General features: G+C 38.2%; 1 protein-coding gene across 50 annotated transcripts in view; it reads left to right on the top strand.

Annotated features, from left to right (window-relative positions):
* The window catches only part of RGSL1 (regulator of G protein signaling like 1), a 126,647-nt gene that overhangs the window by 84,909 nt on the left and 25,165 nt on the right, over positions 1-16,573 (top strand). For 47 of the 50 annotated variants that reach the window (XR_014052357.1, XR_014052350.1, XR_014052366.1 and 44 more), the window contains 6 exons: positions 4,445-4,550; positions 8,015-8,208; positions 10,446-10,563; positions 10,956-11,070; positions 13,495-13,621; positions 15,250-15,421. Coding sequence is in view for 28 of the 50 variants with exons in the window: in XM_081485798.1 (XP_081341924.1) it covers positions 4,445-4,550; positions 8,015-8,208; positions 10,446-10,563; positions 10,956-11,070; positions 13,495-13,621; positions 15,250-15,421 (832 nt within the window). In the remaining 22 variants the exon portion in view is untranslated. The remainder of the gene's footprint in view (positions 1-4,444; positions 4,551-8,014; positions 8,209-10,445; positions 10,564-10,955; positions 11,071-13,494; positions 13,622-15,249; positions 15,422-16,573) is intronic. The other 3 variants (XR_014052351.1, XM_081485774.1, XM_081485787.1) reach the window with 1 other exon arrangement.

Raw genomic sequence — 16,573 nt, 5'->3', positions numbered from 1 at the left:
GATTGGGGGCCGGAGGAGAAGGGGACGACGGAGGATGAGATGATTGGATGGCATCACTGACTCGATGGACATGGGTTTGGGTAAACTCCGGGAGTTGGTGATGGACAGGGAGGCCTGGCGTGCTGCAATTCATGGGGTGGCAAAGAGTCGGACATGACTGAGCGACTGAACTGAACTGAACTGAACTGAACTGATATCAACTGGCTAAGTCCCTCCATCTTCTTGGTCCTTTAGTGCCTCTTTCTTAGTGGTTGTTTATTGATGGGCTTTAAGATGCAATACAAAGATCTTCACATTTCAAATATATATATATATATATGTATGTATGTATGTACATATATATATATATATACACACACATACTGATCATCTATTTCTTCTTGTATGACTTTTGATAAATTGTGCCTTTCAAGAAATTGATCCATTTCATCTATGTTTTCAAATTGTGATATGGACTTGTTCTTAGTATTCTTTTCTTACCCTTTTTATGTCAATGGTATCTGTAGTGATATTATTGCTTTCATTTCTGATACAAGTAATCTGTGTCCTCTCTCTGTTTTTCTTAGTCTAGCCAGAGACTTACTGATATTATTGATCTTTTCAAAGAACCATGTTTTGTTTTCATTGATTTTCTCTGTTGATTTCCTTACAATTTCATTGAATTCTGCTTCAAGTTCTATTATTTCTTCTCTTCTGCTTACTTTGGATTTTATTTGCTCTTCTTTTTTCACTTTCCACTTTAGATGATTGATTTAGATGATCTTCCTTCTATTTTTATATATGCATGAAATGCTATACATTTTCTTCTAATTGCTACTTTTGCTCATCTCCCAAATTTTGATAAGTTGTGCTTTCATTTTTATTTAATTTAAAATACTTTAAAAATTTCTTCTTGGACTCATGTGTTATTAGAAGTATGTTTTTAAATCTCCATGTGTTTTGAGATTTTCCAGCTATCTTTCTGTCATTGATTTCTAGTTTAATTGCATTGCGGTCTAACAGCAGATGTATGGTTTCTATTCATTTAAATTTTTTAAGGTATGTGTATGGCCCAGAATGTGTTCTGCATTGGTAAATGTTTCATGTGAGCTTGAGCAAAGTGTGTGTTCTACTGCTGTTTGATAAAGTGGTTTGTAGCTATCTAGTTGATTGCTCTAGTTGATTGATGGTGTTGTTAATTTCAACTAGATCCTTATTGATATTCTGCCTGCTGGATCTTTCCATCTGTGACAGAGGGGTGTTGAAATATCCAACTTTGAAAGTGGATTTACATTTTTCTCCTTGTAGTTCTGTCACACATAGAACTCTTGTTTTGTTCGCATAGTTTGATACTCCCGTAGGCACATGTATGTTAAAAATTGTTGTATCTTCTTAGAGAATTGACCCCTTTGTCATTATGTAATACTTTTTTATCTCTGATATCATTCCTTTCTCTGAAGACTGTTCTGTATAAAATTAATACTCTTCTTTTTAAAAACATTTATTTTTGGCTATGCTAGGTCTTCATTGGTGTGTGCAGGCTTTCTCTAGTTGAGGCTAGTGGGGGCTACTGTCTAGTTGCAGCCTGTGGGCTTCTCATTGCTGTGGCTTCTCTTGTCGCAAAGCATGAGCTCTAGAGTGCAGGCTCAGTGGTTGTGGTGCATGGGCTTAGTTGCATGTGGAATCTTACCCAACCAGGTATAGAACCTGTGTCCCCTGCATTGGCAAGCAGATTCTTAACCACTGAACTACCAGGGAAGTCCTCTTCCTTTCTTTTGATTACTGTTAGCATAGTGTATTTTTCTCTATCCATTTACTTATAATCTACATGTGTTTTTATATGTAAAGTCAGTATATTCAGTAGCTAATATATAGTGCTGAGTGCAGCACTTTAACAGCATCGTCTTTTAGGATTTGAAATAGCTCAGCTGGAATTTCATCACCTCCTCTAGCTTTGTTTGTAGTATGTTTCCTAGGGCCCACTTGACTTCACACTCCAGGATGTCTGGCTCTAGGTGTGACCACACCATCATGGTTATCTGGATCATTAAGACCTATTTTGTACAATTCTTCTGTGCATTCTTGCCACCTCTTCATAATATCTTCTGCTTCTGTTTAGTCCTTGCCATTTCTGTCCTTTATTGTGCCCATCTTTGCATGAAATGTTCCCTTGGTATCTCCAATTTTCTTGAAGAGATCTCTAGTCTTTCCCATTCTATTGTTTTCCTCTGTTTCTTTGCATTGTTAACTTAAGAAGCCTTTCTTATCTCTCCTGGCTCTTCTTTGGGACTCTGCATTCAGTTGGGTGTATCTTTCCCTTCCTCCTTTGCCTTTCACCTCTCTTCTTTTCTTCAGCTATTTGTAAGGCCTCCTCAGACAATCATTTTGCCTTCTTGCATGTCTTTTTCCTTGGGATGGTTTTGGTCACTGCCTCCTATACAGTGTTTCAAATTTCTGTCCGTAGTTCTTCAGGCACTCTGTCTATCAGATCTAATCCCTTGAATCTATTCATCACCTCCACTGTATAATCACAAAGGATTTGATTTAGGACATACCTGAATCGCCTACTGGTTTTCCCTACTTTCTTCAATTTAAATCTGAATTTTACACTAAGAAACTCATGAGCCACTGTCAGCTCCAGATCTTGTGTTTGCTGACTGTATGGAGCTTCTCCATCTTTGGCTGCAAAGAACATAATCTGATTTCTGTATTGACCATCAGGTGATGTCCATGTGTAAAGTCATCTCTTGCATTGTTGGAAAAGGATGTTTGCTGTGACCAGCTTATTTTCTTGACAAAATTCTCTTAGCCTTTGCCCTGCTTCATTTTGTACTTCAGGGCCAAACTTACCTGTTATTCTGTGTATTTCTTGACTTCCTACTTTTGCATTCCAATCTCTTATGATGAAAACTACATCTCTTTTGGTGTTAGTTCTGGAATGTCTTGTAGGTCCTCATAGAACTGGTCAACTTCAGCTGCTTTTGCTTCAGTGGTAGGAGCATAGACTTGGATGACTGTGATGTTGAATGGTTTGCCTTGGAAATGAACCAAGATCATTCTGTTGTTTTTGAGATTGCACCCAAGTACTATATTTCAGACTCTTTTGTTGACTACAAGGGCTACTCCATTTCTTCTAAGGGATTCTTGCCCACAGTAGTAGATATAATGATCTTCTGAATTAAATTTTCCCATTCCCATCCATCTTAGTTCACTGATACCTAAGATGTCAATGTTCACTCTTGCCATCTCCTGCTTGACCATGTCCTATTTACCTTGATTCATGAACCTAACATTCCAGGTTCCTATGCACTATTGTTCTTTACAGCATCTTTTACCACCAGACATGTCCACAACTGAGCATTGTTTCCACATTGGCCCAGCTGCTTCACTGTTACTGGAACTATTAGTAATTGTCCTCTGCTCTGCTTCAGTAGCGTACTGGACACCTTCCAACCTGGGGGGCTCATATTCCAGTGTCATATCTTTTTGCCTTTTTATACTGTTCATGGGTTAGTCCAGTCAAGAATACTGGAGTGGGTTGCCATTTCCTTCTCCAGTGGACCAGGTATTGTCAGAACTCTTCACTATGACCCATCCATCTTGGGTGGCCCTGCACAGCATGGCTCATAGCTTCATTGAGTTACATAAGTCCCTTTGCCACGACAAGACTGTGATCCATGGAGGGGAGTTTTAGGGAGCAAGATGAGCAATATACCATCCCTGCACATAACGAGTTGATAGTCTATATATTCTACAATATTAACCTCAGGGGGCTCTTCTGATACTGAGATCCTTGGAATCTACTATTCTTCAATAATAATGATTTAATATATTTTTTGAAATAGTAGTTTCTTAATGACAGTAGGGAACCAGACAACCATTCTAAATTCTGTATTGTGTGATAGAATACTACTTGAGAAGCTTGTAGTGGATAAGAGAATGTTTCAGTACCCTCAAATAAGAGAATGTTTCAATTAAAGCAGGAAGGTGGAAGGAACCTTTAATGAAAAGGTCAAAAATCTGTGAGTGTTGCTGATTACAAAGTAGATGTTCCATTGGGCAAATGAAAGGGTTTAGGATGGGATAACAGATGTGTCAAGGAAGACTGAATGTCATATGGAATATGGTCAAGTTAAAAAAACAAACAAATGCTGGTTGAGGGAGGGATAACATTTGGAGTTCAAATAAGAATTATGACAGACAAGGTCTCAGCAGTCTCCTGAGGAAGGTGGGCTCTATGTCTATAAGAAAGAACAAAGTGCGAAGGACATTATCATACACTGAATGTACGTAGAATAACCGGAGTCGCCATAACAGCTACTATCTCAGGCCGTTGGCCATTGGGGACTTTGGTTTTTCTACACGCATTCAAAGTATGATAATGTCCTTCATACTTTGTTCTTTCTTACTGTCTGCAGTGTTCTTTATAATATGATGTTCCACACTTTTGTAATTTTATTTTTAGATTTTACTGTAGAAATTGTCAAAGAACCAAAGAAGGTTTTACCCTCAAAAAGGAGAACATCATTCTTTAAAAGGGCTAATGTGACGAAGCCTTCGATAAGACCCAGGTAAGACACAGGATCTGGTCACAACAATATGTCCAGCCACAAGCTCTCCTTAATCATACTGTACATACACAGGCATACTTTGTTATTTTAAATCACTATTTATTTTCTAAAATTTGCACCATGCAATATATATTATACAGTTACTTTTTAAAACTTAAGTCATCATGGATATCCTTTCATGTCAATATAAATAGATTTACCTTCTTCCATACTATGGATATTGCATGGTTTATTTAACTATATATTTTTAATGGACATGTATATTATCTTTACTTTTTCATTGCTATGAATAGTATCCCAAGAAACATTTTTGTATGGATGTCCTTGCCAGTTTGTGTTTTTGTGGATTGCATACAGCTGTAGTAGTCTCCTAACTAGCTCCTTACTTCTTGTCTCTCCCCTTTACGATCAGTCTTAGAGTCAGCCTCTGATAAGTTCCCAATGCTAGACAGAGTCTGTGATCTTTTCTTTCAGAAATGCCCACTCTTTCTTTCCACTCACCTTAGCACAAGTTCCATCTCTACAAAATAAAGTTCTCCAGTTGTATGTCTGCTATGACTTCCACCTCCTATGAAGTAATAAACCTTTAAAATACAAGAACTTACCATGTTCTATTTTTTACTACTTTTAATTTTTTAAGTATGTTTTCCACCTTCTCAACTTGATGATAATTTTCTTATCCATATTATTCATTCAGGCACTTATTTTTTAATTTAGTATTATCTATTAATGACTGGCTGTATGAAAAGTTCTCTTATAGATAATAGAGATATATTAGCACATACAAATTTGTTAGTCAGTGTCACTGGCAGAATATTTTGCATAGAGAAAGCTTCCAGAAGTATGTTTTCAGTTACTGATAATGTTCATTGAGGGTTATAAGTCCTCTGTCTCTTCTGTATTCTCTAGATGGAGCTTCCTCCTCTTCAGGGAACTAAAATTATTCCCTGAAGTTCAACCATTTATCCCTTTTAAGGAACTGGAATTATTCCCTGAAATTCAATCATTTATTCCTTTTTCTGTTCCAGTTTGTACTATTCACCACTCTCCACTATGTCTACAGAAATATGTAGTTCCCAGTTTAGTTGAATATAAAAGAAGTCTTGTCTTTTCCTTCTCTTTCTCTCTCTTATTTTGATCCCTCCATGCAGCTTGTCAGAACTTAATTCCCTGACTAGGGATTGAACCCGCACCCTTGGCAGTGAAAGTGTGGAACCCTAACCACTAGACCACCCGGGAATTCCCCCAATCTAGCTTTCCACTATTACGTTTTATGTCCCTTCACCCTGTATATTCTGTGTTTTAACAGATTTTCAAGTCTATTTGAAAATTTAGTATTTTCAAGTCTGTAAATACTATATTATATATCTGAAACTAATATAATATTATAAATCAGCCATACTTCAATAAAAAACAATGGTGACTAGAGGTGGTGGGATGATACATTCAGACTAAACTCAGGGGAAGTAGAAGGAAGTAAATAATAAACATGAGTGGAAATCAATAATACGAAGAGAAGAAAAATGAGAAAATCCAAGCACAAACAGGTTTTTTGTAAAGATCAACAAAATTGATAAACCATTAACTATACTGACAAAAGGGAAAAAGTGAGATGACACAGATTTCCAAAACCTGGTCCAAAAGAGAGGACCACTGACCCTAAAGAAACTAACCTGTTTGTAAGAAAATGCAAGGAGTATGACAATGATAATTAGATGAAATAGAGAAATTTCTAGAAGTACCCAAATTTCTGAAACTGACTCAAGAAGTGGAAAATATGAGTAAATCTCTATATCAAGAGAAGAAATTGAATTAATAATTTAAAATCTCACAGATAAAAGTCTAGACAGATGGCTTCACTGGAGAAAGCTATGAAATATTTAAAAAATAAATGCTACCAATAGTCTAGAAACTCTTTGAGGAAATAGAGGAAAAAAGAACACTTCTAATATGTTTATGAGGCCAGCAAGTATTATCCTGATCCCAAAGCCAAACAAAATTATCATAAAATACAGAGCAATGTCCCTCTCAAACCTAGGTATGAAAATCCTCAATAAAATATTAGCAAACCAAATTCAACCACATTTAAAAAGGATTATATACCATAGCCAAGTGGGATTTATTCCAGGAATGCGAATAATGCATCTGAAAATAAATTAATACAATGCATCATGTTAATAAAATAAGGGAAAAAACTTCACACTAGTATCTCAATTGATGCATAGAAGCATTTTATAAAATCTAGCATCCATTTATGATAAAAATTCTCAATAAACTTAGAAGGGAATCATCTCATCCTTAAAAAGTACATTTATGAGAGAGTGCGATGAATGGGGAGAGTAGCATGAAAGCATATACATTGCCATATATTAAATAGATAGCCAATGGAAATTTGCTGTTTGACGCAGGGAACTCAAACTGGGGCTCTGTAACAACCTGAAGGGGTGGGAAAGGGTGGGAAATGTGAGGGAGGTTCAAGAGGGAGAGGTCATATGTACACCTGTGGCTAATTCATGGGCTTCCCACATGGCTCAGAGGTAAAAGAATCTGTCTGCCAAGGCAGGAAATCCCGGGTTGATCTCTGGTTTCGTAAGATCCCCTGGAGAAGGAAATGGCAACTAATCCAGTGTTCTTGCTGGGAGAATCCCATACACAGAGGAGCCTAATTCATGGCTAATTCATGGTGATGAATGAGAGAAATCAAACCAATATTGTAAAGCAATCATCCTTCAATTAAATAAATAAATAAAAAGAAAAAAACCTATAGCTAACATCATTCTTAACAAGACAAGTATGTAATAGGAGAAGAACGAGTTGGACAACTTGTGAATTTGTATGGAGAGGTTCTACCAATGACAAATGACATAAAGATAAGGTTCAATGGGCAGCTAAATTGTGAAGTGGAGTTCACAGAAACTAGAGATATAGCTTTACCGTAACGGTGAAAGTTGAAATCACTTCCTCATATCAATGAAAACTGAAACCACAGAGGATGTAGAGATTACCTAGCAGAAAAAAATCATAAGGCAAAAGTCAAGAGAATTGAGTTGAAACATTAGGGTAACACCTGTACACAAGAAACAGTGAAAGAAGAAATCAGCAATGGAAATTTAGAAATATTGATCTATAACAACTGCTGGTCACTCATGCTCTGTCTTGCTGAAATGACTGCCAATGAATCCATAATGGAAGAAGTTTCCCTTAAAAAAAAAAAAAAAAGCCCCCTTTAAAATACTCCTTCTCTTCTTCCATTGGGGTTGTCAAATGATTAGACCAAGCTTAGGATGGGTACATTAAGTTCATCTCCAAGGAAATAAGCAGAGTAACCAATTTATCCACTCTCCTCTTCAATCACAGTTCAAAGCCCCGAAGCCTGGGAAAGGCCCTTCCCCATTCCCTAATTGGAGCAGAATCCTGGGTCACCATCTCTTTCTCTCCGCCAATGATGCTTTCTTGTTTTCCAGAAACTTGGCAGAAGTCCTCCTAAACACACAGCACTTGGAGTTCTTCAGGGAGTTCCTCAGAGAACGGAGGGCTGAAACCCCACTGCAGTTCCTGGTAGCCATACAGAAGATCAGTGTTGAGACAAATGAAAAGATTTATAAGTCTCTCTTTGAAAACACAATCAAGACTTTCTTCCATGGCGAAAACTCTCCTGGTATGCGTTCTCCTCTCCTGAAAGTGTTTCCTTTACCCTTTAGAATTTAGGTTTGGGGAAAAGACTGCTCTCTCCCTGAGGAAGCGGAACAGAGCAGCGGCCACATGGGGCAGTATTGAGACAAAGCTGAAGACAGTGAAAGCAGAGAATAATAATAAATCCACTCTTAAAAATTGACGTATAGTTAATTTCCATTATATTAGTCTCAGATATATAGTATAGTGATTCAGTATTTTTATAGAGTATAATCCACTTATAGTTATTATAAATTACTATATTATATAATATTATATATTATATTAAATAAAGTTAATATAAGACTGGTGTGCTGTGATTCATGGGGTCTCAAAGAGTCGGACACGACTGAGTGACTGAACTGAACTGAACTGAACTGAATATAAGACTATATTCCCTGTGCTATACAATACATCCTTGGTGGTGGTAGTGAAGTCACAAAGTTGTGTCTGACTCTTGCAACCCCATGAACACTAGCCCACCAGGCTCCTCTGTCCATGCGATTTTTCCAGGCACGATTACTGGAGTGGGTTGCCATTTCCTTATCCAACAACATATCCTTATATCTTATTTATCTTATACATAGTTCATATCTCTTCATCCCCTCCTCCTATCTTGTGCCACCTCCCTCCCCTCTTCCCACTGATAACCACTAGCTTATTTTTTATATCTGTGAGTCTGTTTATGTTCTGTTATATTCATTTTTTTTATTTTTTAGATTCTACATATAAGTGATAACATGCAGTGTTTCAAAAAAGAAAAAACAAATCAAATCTATCATTCTTTTTCTTAAAGATAAAACTGAAAGACACATAGGCCCAAAAAACTACATGCATTGTTGTTCTTTTATATGTAACCATTCTGAAGTATAATATTGATAAGACAGAATGGATAGTGAGTTAAAATCAGAATGTGCTTGAAGCAGGAGTTTTATTTAAATTCTTAACGTGTTAGTATTTAGTTTTTTATAAGTAGGAAAATTGCTATAGAAAAACTAAAATAATAACACAATAATAAATTCAAAATATAATATCACAAGTAGAAGAAAACACTTGTATGTGAAATATATCCTCTCAACCCTGAAAGTAGGATTTAATTTAATCCTTAAGAGATAGGTATAAATAACTTAGGAGGTAGGGATAAACAACTCCATTTTTCTAATGAGGAAAGTAAAACACGGAGAAGTTAACTGACTTGTCCAGTTAGTGAAACTTGAATTCAAGCTCTAGTCATTTGATGCTTCACATCAAGTAGACTGGAGTTAGATCAAAATCATGTGTTAGCAGGATGCAAAGCTAGAGTGTCCACCATCCATGGGATGTAAAGAGTACTGAAAGGTACTGAGAAGGAGAACTGTCTCCCTGAAAATCTTTGTTGCATAAGTTTTGTCTTATTTTCTTGCCTAAGGCAGAAGGGTAAATCTGATCCATGTAAATTCATCTTGTCCACAAGCAGAAACTGCAAGTAAAGTACTAACCTATAATTCTAGAGGAAAACAAAAGGGGGTGAGCATGATCCCATCCTGGAGGTAAACAAATCTTCTTGCAAAGCAATGAAGAAGCCTCCTATTTTGGCACAGATGAACAGATAGGCTTGTGTGTGTGTTTTGCTTGTGTTAAACCAAGATAACGTTGTAAGTTATGAAAGCAGAAAAAGCAGTAAAATGGGCAGGTCTTTACTTGTAAGTAATATTTATTTGTTGAGTCTCAGGATATTAAGTTTTGTGCATCATTTTGAATGAGCTGGAAGAGAAAGAAGAATATGCAGATCCTGTCCTTAATAAGCTTTTAAATCTTTTTAATGAGCACAGTAGTAGTCTTTGAACACCTGGAGAATCATATTGCCCTTAGAATATTTATTGATAATCCTGGGTTTCCCATCTGCCTCAGCCACTGAACTTTAATCCTTTATTCCTCTGTTCTCTTCCTTAACTGAAAACTTCAAACTAGCTGCAGAAATGGAGTCCTTTAAACATTGCTTTCCCCTTAAGCACTTACCTTTGAAATTTGGAATGGACTAAACCAGGAAGTATTTGCTCTACAAATACGCATACACATAGCGTTCCAAATGTACTTTTGAGATTTTCAACCAAATTGTAGAGAGCTGAATCTGGCCAGATTGAGAACAAGGAACCATAAGTCTCTTGGATGAAAAAAATCCTAGCCACCTCAGAAATGGTACATAAGAAAATGATGACTTTTCTTCTCTCTTGCATTTTTTAGAACAAATGCTGCAGTGTAATGCCCCTATTATCAAGGAAGTCTCTCTCATGCATCATGTCAGCACAACAACGTTGTTAATGCTCCAGGGCTATGTCATGAAATCTCTGGAAGAAAAGTGGTGAGTGTTGCTGGGTGAAGGCAGTGATTCTCTGAAGCTGCTCATTGACTTCTGAAAGTCATACTAGTCTCAGAGTCTACTCTCACGGTTCACTGCCAGAGCGTCCCTACAAAAGAAAAGCTGAACTTGCCCTGAACCTTCTTACCTGCCTACCTGCACACACATACACACACATTTCTGTTCACCTGCCTGAGCAAGGAACACTACAGTATTGGTCAGGAAGAACAGACTGACATGAGCAAAGGATTGGAATGGTTAGAGGAGTATTTTTGAATATCTCACCATTTGCCAAATCCCCCTTCCTCCAAAAGCTGAGAGAGGTTTGCCTGGACTGTTATCTTTTATGTACCATGTTTTTGCCTTCTTTAATATTCCTGGTCTCCTGCTGGCAGGTTTAAAGATTACCAAGAACTGTTTCCACCTCTTCCTTTGGAGAAGGAAGTTGAAATACCACTAGCTTCACCCAAGAAGCCCTCAAAGACAGCAGTTTATCTGCAGGAATCCCAGGTCAGTGGGGAAGATAGCAAAGACAAGACTGGGGACCAGGAAACCACTGCCTAGGCATTGTCGACCACACAGAAGAGTTTCACTGTTAGCTTATTTATTCACCAAAGCAGCTACTCTTTGGGATAGGTTTTCAAATCCCCATTTACAACAGAAGAATTTGAGGCTCAGAGCAATTGTTACAGAGGGAATTTCAAGAAACCCCTGTCTTCATTATTTGTGATTAGAACCAGTTGAATGACAGGCACAGAGGCTGGTCATAATGGAGATCAAAATGTCTGTTTGTTTTAACTACTGAAAGCTGATTTGGAGGACATGGATTGGCTGTGAAGTCAAGTGGGTTTAATAATCCTCTCTGTACCCTTACTTACTTACATGTCCAGTCACTAACAAAGAGGAACAGTGAGGCCCCCACTTAGCTGGGTGAGCTCCCTACTGTATGACAAAAGGCAGGCCTGAACACAGGTGTCTGCAGACCAGCAGCTCCCAGAGAGAACTCAGGAGGCTAAAGAACAAAGCCTGCCCTTTTCCTGCTTCCAAGCTCATCAATTATCGAACTCATTCTTTCTCCCATGGGAGGACAGAAGAAGGAAAGAAAGAGGAGACAGGAATATGATTCAGGAAAGTCTCTTCATAGGGTTTGAGAAACAATGTACATACTCCTCTTAAATAATCACTTGATCAGCATGTTGTAAAACTGGGCATCAGAAAGATTTGCACCCAACTCTATCTGACACTAAAGATCATGCCAAAGAATCTCTGAAAACGCCTGTGCCACTCACAGATATAGGGAAGAAATTATGGTTACCAATGAGGAGAGAGAAGTAGGGAGGGACAAGATAAGGGTCAGGAAGGAAGAGTTATTATGAGACTATATGAAATCATATGTGTGAAGTTTTTGAAAACTGTAGAGTACAGTTTAAAGAAATTGTCATTCATTTTTTTTAAAAAAGATGTGACAAAGAAATTTTTTAACCCAACAGAACTCCAAATCGTATGTGTATTATAATCACAACTATATCAAATTATATACCCACTGGGTGAAATAAAAACAATTATATTAGGATAGTGAAAAAATAATGTCTATGCACACTGATGCAGAACCCCAGGTATGATAACATGCTGCTCCCTTCTTTCTCCTTTTTATTTCCTCCATATGTGGATCCACTCAACTCTATGTCAGGGTACCATGAATGATCACTTGGGAGAGTGAAAAGAATACTGCATCCAACACCAGGATGCTGAGTTTTAATTTCAGGTCTTTCAGTTGCTATTAGTTAAGATGTAAAAAGGATTCAGCATGTACTTAGTGCCTGCTTTGTGCCAAGCACTGCACATAGTGATATACATATATTATGACTAACCTTCACTATAACCCTGAAGGCTGTTGTTTCTATCTTACTCATGGAGACATTGAGACATACATTAAGGAAATTGACACAAATTACCCAATTAAGGTGAAGATAGGCTCCAGACTCAAAACTTCTGACACTAAATCCAATAGTTTATATGCTTTGCCACTGACTCTCTATGGGCTTCCCAGGTGGCTCAGCATTAAAGAATTTGCCTGCAGGAGACCACAGGTTTGATCCCTGGAGGGATCTCCAGGAAGGTACCCTGGAGAAGGAAATGGCAACTCACTCCAGTATTCTTGCCTGAGAAATCCTATGGAGGGAGGAGCCTGGCAGGCTACAGTCCATGGGGTCATAAAAGAGTCAGACACAAATTAGCAACTAAAATTCATTCATTCACTGGCTCTCTAAAGCCAAGCTTACACTGAGGTTTCCTCTCTATGAAATGAGACAACTGAACTAGTTGATCAAGATTCTTTCTGGCTCTAAATATCAGTTTATCAAGGGGTAAATAAACTAAAGAATTGTCACTGGGAATCTATTAAGAAACAGGTGAAGAAATGTAACATGCATTTTTAATGTGTCCCTGTGTGTTGGTGGAGGGGGGGAGTGTATAGTGTGTGCACATGTAGTTATATTTTTCTTTCATAATGCTTAGAAATGATTTACTCATTTCCTTATTTCTTCAACATTTCAAAATCTGCTTGAGCTATTGTTCCCCTTCCTGTGAGTCATGTTTATCATATCTCTGTCCTCTGTCTCTTTCTGTTTTTAGCTCTCACATGCCCTCTCCCATTCATGGCATCTCAAATCTTCACTGTAGGAAAACTATGGTAGAAAGAACATTGTCAGTGGCCTCAACCATGCCTGGGTGATTCTGGCTTATTCTGGGGAAGGTTGTATAAGTTCTTTGACCTGAGTTGCCTTACTTTTAAATTGAAGCTAAAACTTATTCTTTTTAAAGGAGCTGTTGTGAGGATTCAATGTAATGAATGTCAAGTTTCTGGCATATAGTAGACTCAGTGAACAGCAGGCTATGCTGATGAATATGTGACGCTCCTTTCTCTTTCCCCAGAAGAGAGGTTGGCTGAAGATGATCAGCTTTATTAGGAGCTTTTGTAATTACCGCCGATTTATGTCTCATCCCCATAAGCGCCAGGAACTTGAAGACTATCTTCACCTGGAAGTACACAACAAGGAAAGTAAGTCACTTCTCTATTTATTCCTCTTCCCTGTTGATATTTTAGCTACAAGGGTTAACCCAGGTAAGAAGCTACAGAGCTTACTGCTTTATGTCATGCTATTGCAGAAACACACCTGGGTTCCCTCACTTACCTGCAGTACAGCCAGTCTTCTGACACTGAGTTGTAGTGAAGAAAGGTAAGGCATTTTTGCAGGGCATCCAACACAGAGCCAACCAAGCAAGGAGCATGGGCAGCTCATGCTCAAAAGACCCGAACTCCTGTTGCCTTTTAGAGAATGATTTTTAAAGGGAAGATGAGGGAGAGGGTTGCAGGGTACTGATCAGCTCATTGACATTCTTCTGATTGGTTGGTGGTGAAATAATTGGGGGTCAACCTCATCAACCTTCTGGTTCAAATTGGTTTGGGATCTACATGCTGGTGGTCAGCATGCAATTAACTTCTTTCACCTGATTGGGGTTTTAGTGTCCATAAAACAACTCAAGGATATGACTCATATAGATTATTATCTATAGCCTTTGAAGAGGAACCAAAGGTCCTTGGTTGGATAAACTGTGGATAACTACTATTATTTTCTCTTGCTTGACTCTTTTCCTTAGTTGCTGCTGCATTTTCTCACTTCTATGATTCAATTTTTCTTTGGAACTCAGCGAAGGCCCAGGAGACTAAAGCTTTTCTACAAACAAGAGGCAGGGGGTATGGGGGGTGGAGGTGGAGGTGTCTGTCCCTGGGAAGACCCTGCAGGGTCCTGTTTGCTATTAATGCTTGCGTTAGCCTGGGGTCTAGCAAGAACTCCAGTTCCTGAGTATGAAGGCAAGCCTAGTTCCACCTAGTGAGGATGTGAGTCGAGTGCATTCTGTTTCAGAAGCCAGAAAAGACAGGTAATGATCAGTCTCAAGAACTTTGAATTCTCACATGTTACAAAACTACTTCCTCAGGTTGTTTGTATAGATTTATTCAACTACCTCATTCATTAGTTCATTTGTTTATTCAGTGCACTTTTTGAGAATCCAGTGTGGCCAGCACTTTTCTAGATGCTGGAGATACAGTAAAGAATTTGCAGCATATGATCTGCCCTTATGGCATCCCATTTTTAGGGCAAGACAGAAAATGAGAGTCACAGATATTGGAGCCAGATTGCCTAGATTTCAATCTCCCACTTTCTAACTGGAGGATCCTGCATAAGTGACTTTGTGCCTCATCTGTAGAATGGAAATAATAATTGTGTTGTTGTGAGAATTAAATGAGTTAATACATGTAAAGCCTCTTAGAACTATTCTTGGCAACAGTAAGTGCTATAAAAGGGTAGGGGCTTCCCAGGTGGCATTAGTGGTAAAGAGCCCGCCTGCCAATGCAGGAGATGTAAGAGACATGGGTTTGATCCTTGGATGGGGAAGATCTCCTGGAGGAGGGCCTGGCAACCCACTCCAGCCTGGAGAATCCCATGCACAGAGGAGCCTGGAGGGCTACAGTCCTTAGGGTTGCAAATAGTCAGACATGACTGAAGCGACTTGGCACACAGCATGCACACATAAAAGGTTTAGTCAGTATTCTTGCTATTTTTATAGAATTGTGATGAATGATCCCATTGATAAATGTTAATTCCTCTCTCTCTCCCCCTCTCTCAGATTTCTCCGTAACACCAAACATATCAGGACGCCCAATGCCACATCCCAGTGTCCGGAGCACAGATCATGAAAATGGAGACATAGTCCTTGTGAAGCGCCGGGTATTTGGTCACAGGATTATCACCATCAACTATGCCGTCAATGATTTAGATTTCTTTTCTGAAATGGAAAAGTAAGTTTCCTATCTCTCCTTCCCCTCACGGCTTTCCACACTTATTTCCTCCCAGCAAAGACTGCAGTGGCCTGGAAGTGACACAGGGACTTCAGCTCTGCCAGGCAGCAGTCTCCACCTGAACATCTCACTGTGTAAGGTCCCTGTATCCATGCCCACCATTCTTTCCTCTCAGTCTTAAAAGCTCCTCCATATTCTGCAATTCCTGGTGTTGAAATGCACTTATTTATACCCAGGAAGTGGAGCACTTTTTTCCATTATTTGTTAATATGATAGATGTCTGCTTATGTTGCATAACTGGACCAATAGTTCTTTCGTTAAAGTAAGGAATTATAACAATAAAATGTGTGTGTGTGAATGTATGACATTAAGCAGATAAATTTTTAAGTTAAAACATATTCATGTACATTTACCTGTAAAACTTGAAGTAAAGCCAAAATCATTCCACTAACTGGAGGTCTACATATTTTTCTTGCGTAAACCATACCCAAAATGCGATATACTATTTCTAATTTTTCTCTTCTGTAGTGAAGGGAGAAACTATAGTTACTGCAAAGCAATTTAATCCTTCTGGATTTTTATACTTGTTTTTTCAACATTTAAAATTGCCTTACCACACCTATCTAACTCAGTAGTAATTTTTAATTTTTAAAAATTGGAGTCTAGCTGATCTCATTAGCCATTTTTTAATACAGTTTTTAAAATTTATGTTATCATGTTGGATCATAGTTCCCCCACCAGGGATTGAACCCTCATCTACTGCATTGGAAGTGGAGAGTCTTAGCCACTAGGCCTCAGGGAAGTCCCAATGGCAATATTTTAAAAAGAAACTTGCCTTTACTGGAACATCCCAAAACATTCAAATTTGTTTTCACAAAAACAACAAATTCCTTTTCTTTTCATATTCATAGTTTGTCCATTTTCATAAATTACAAATTTAAGTGACAACAGGCAAAAATATTTGGGAAGAGATATGAATAACTCGCTGTAACTGTTTGCCTCAGTTAGTTACAGAAAAGTGACAGAGTTCATGAAAAGGTCCCAGCAGTGTATATGGTGGGCGTGCCATCAGTATCAGACAATGTGTTCTTTAGACGTGCAGGGTACCTACCTGGTAACTCAGCACACCAGTTAGGGGTGTTTGGTTAAGAG

The sequence above is a fragment of the Giraffa tippelskirchi genome, chromosome 5 (assembly GCF_054371585.1).
Source record: "Giraffa tippelskirchi isolate mGirTip1 chromosome 5, T2T-mGirTip1v1.2.pri, whole genome shotgun sequence".
NCBI lineage: Eukaryota > Metazoa > Chordata > Mammalia > Artiodactyla > Giraffidae > Giraffa > Giraffa tippelskirchi.
This window is presented reverse-complemented; position numbering and strand designations above follow the sequence as displayed.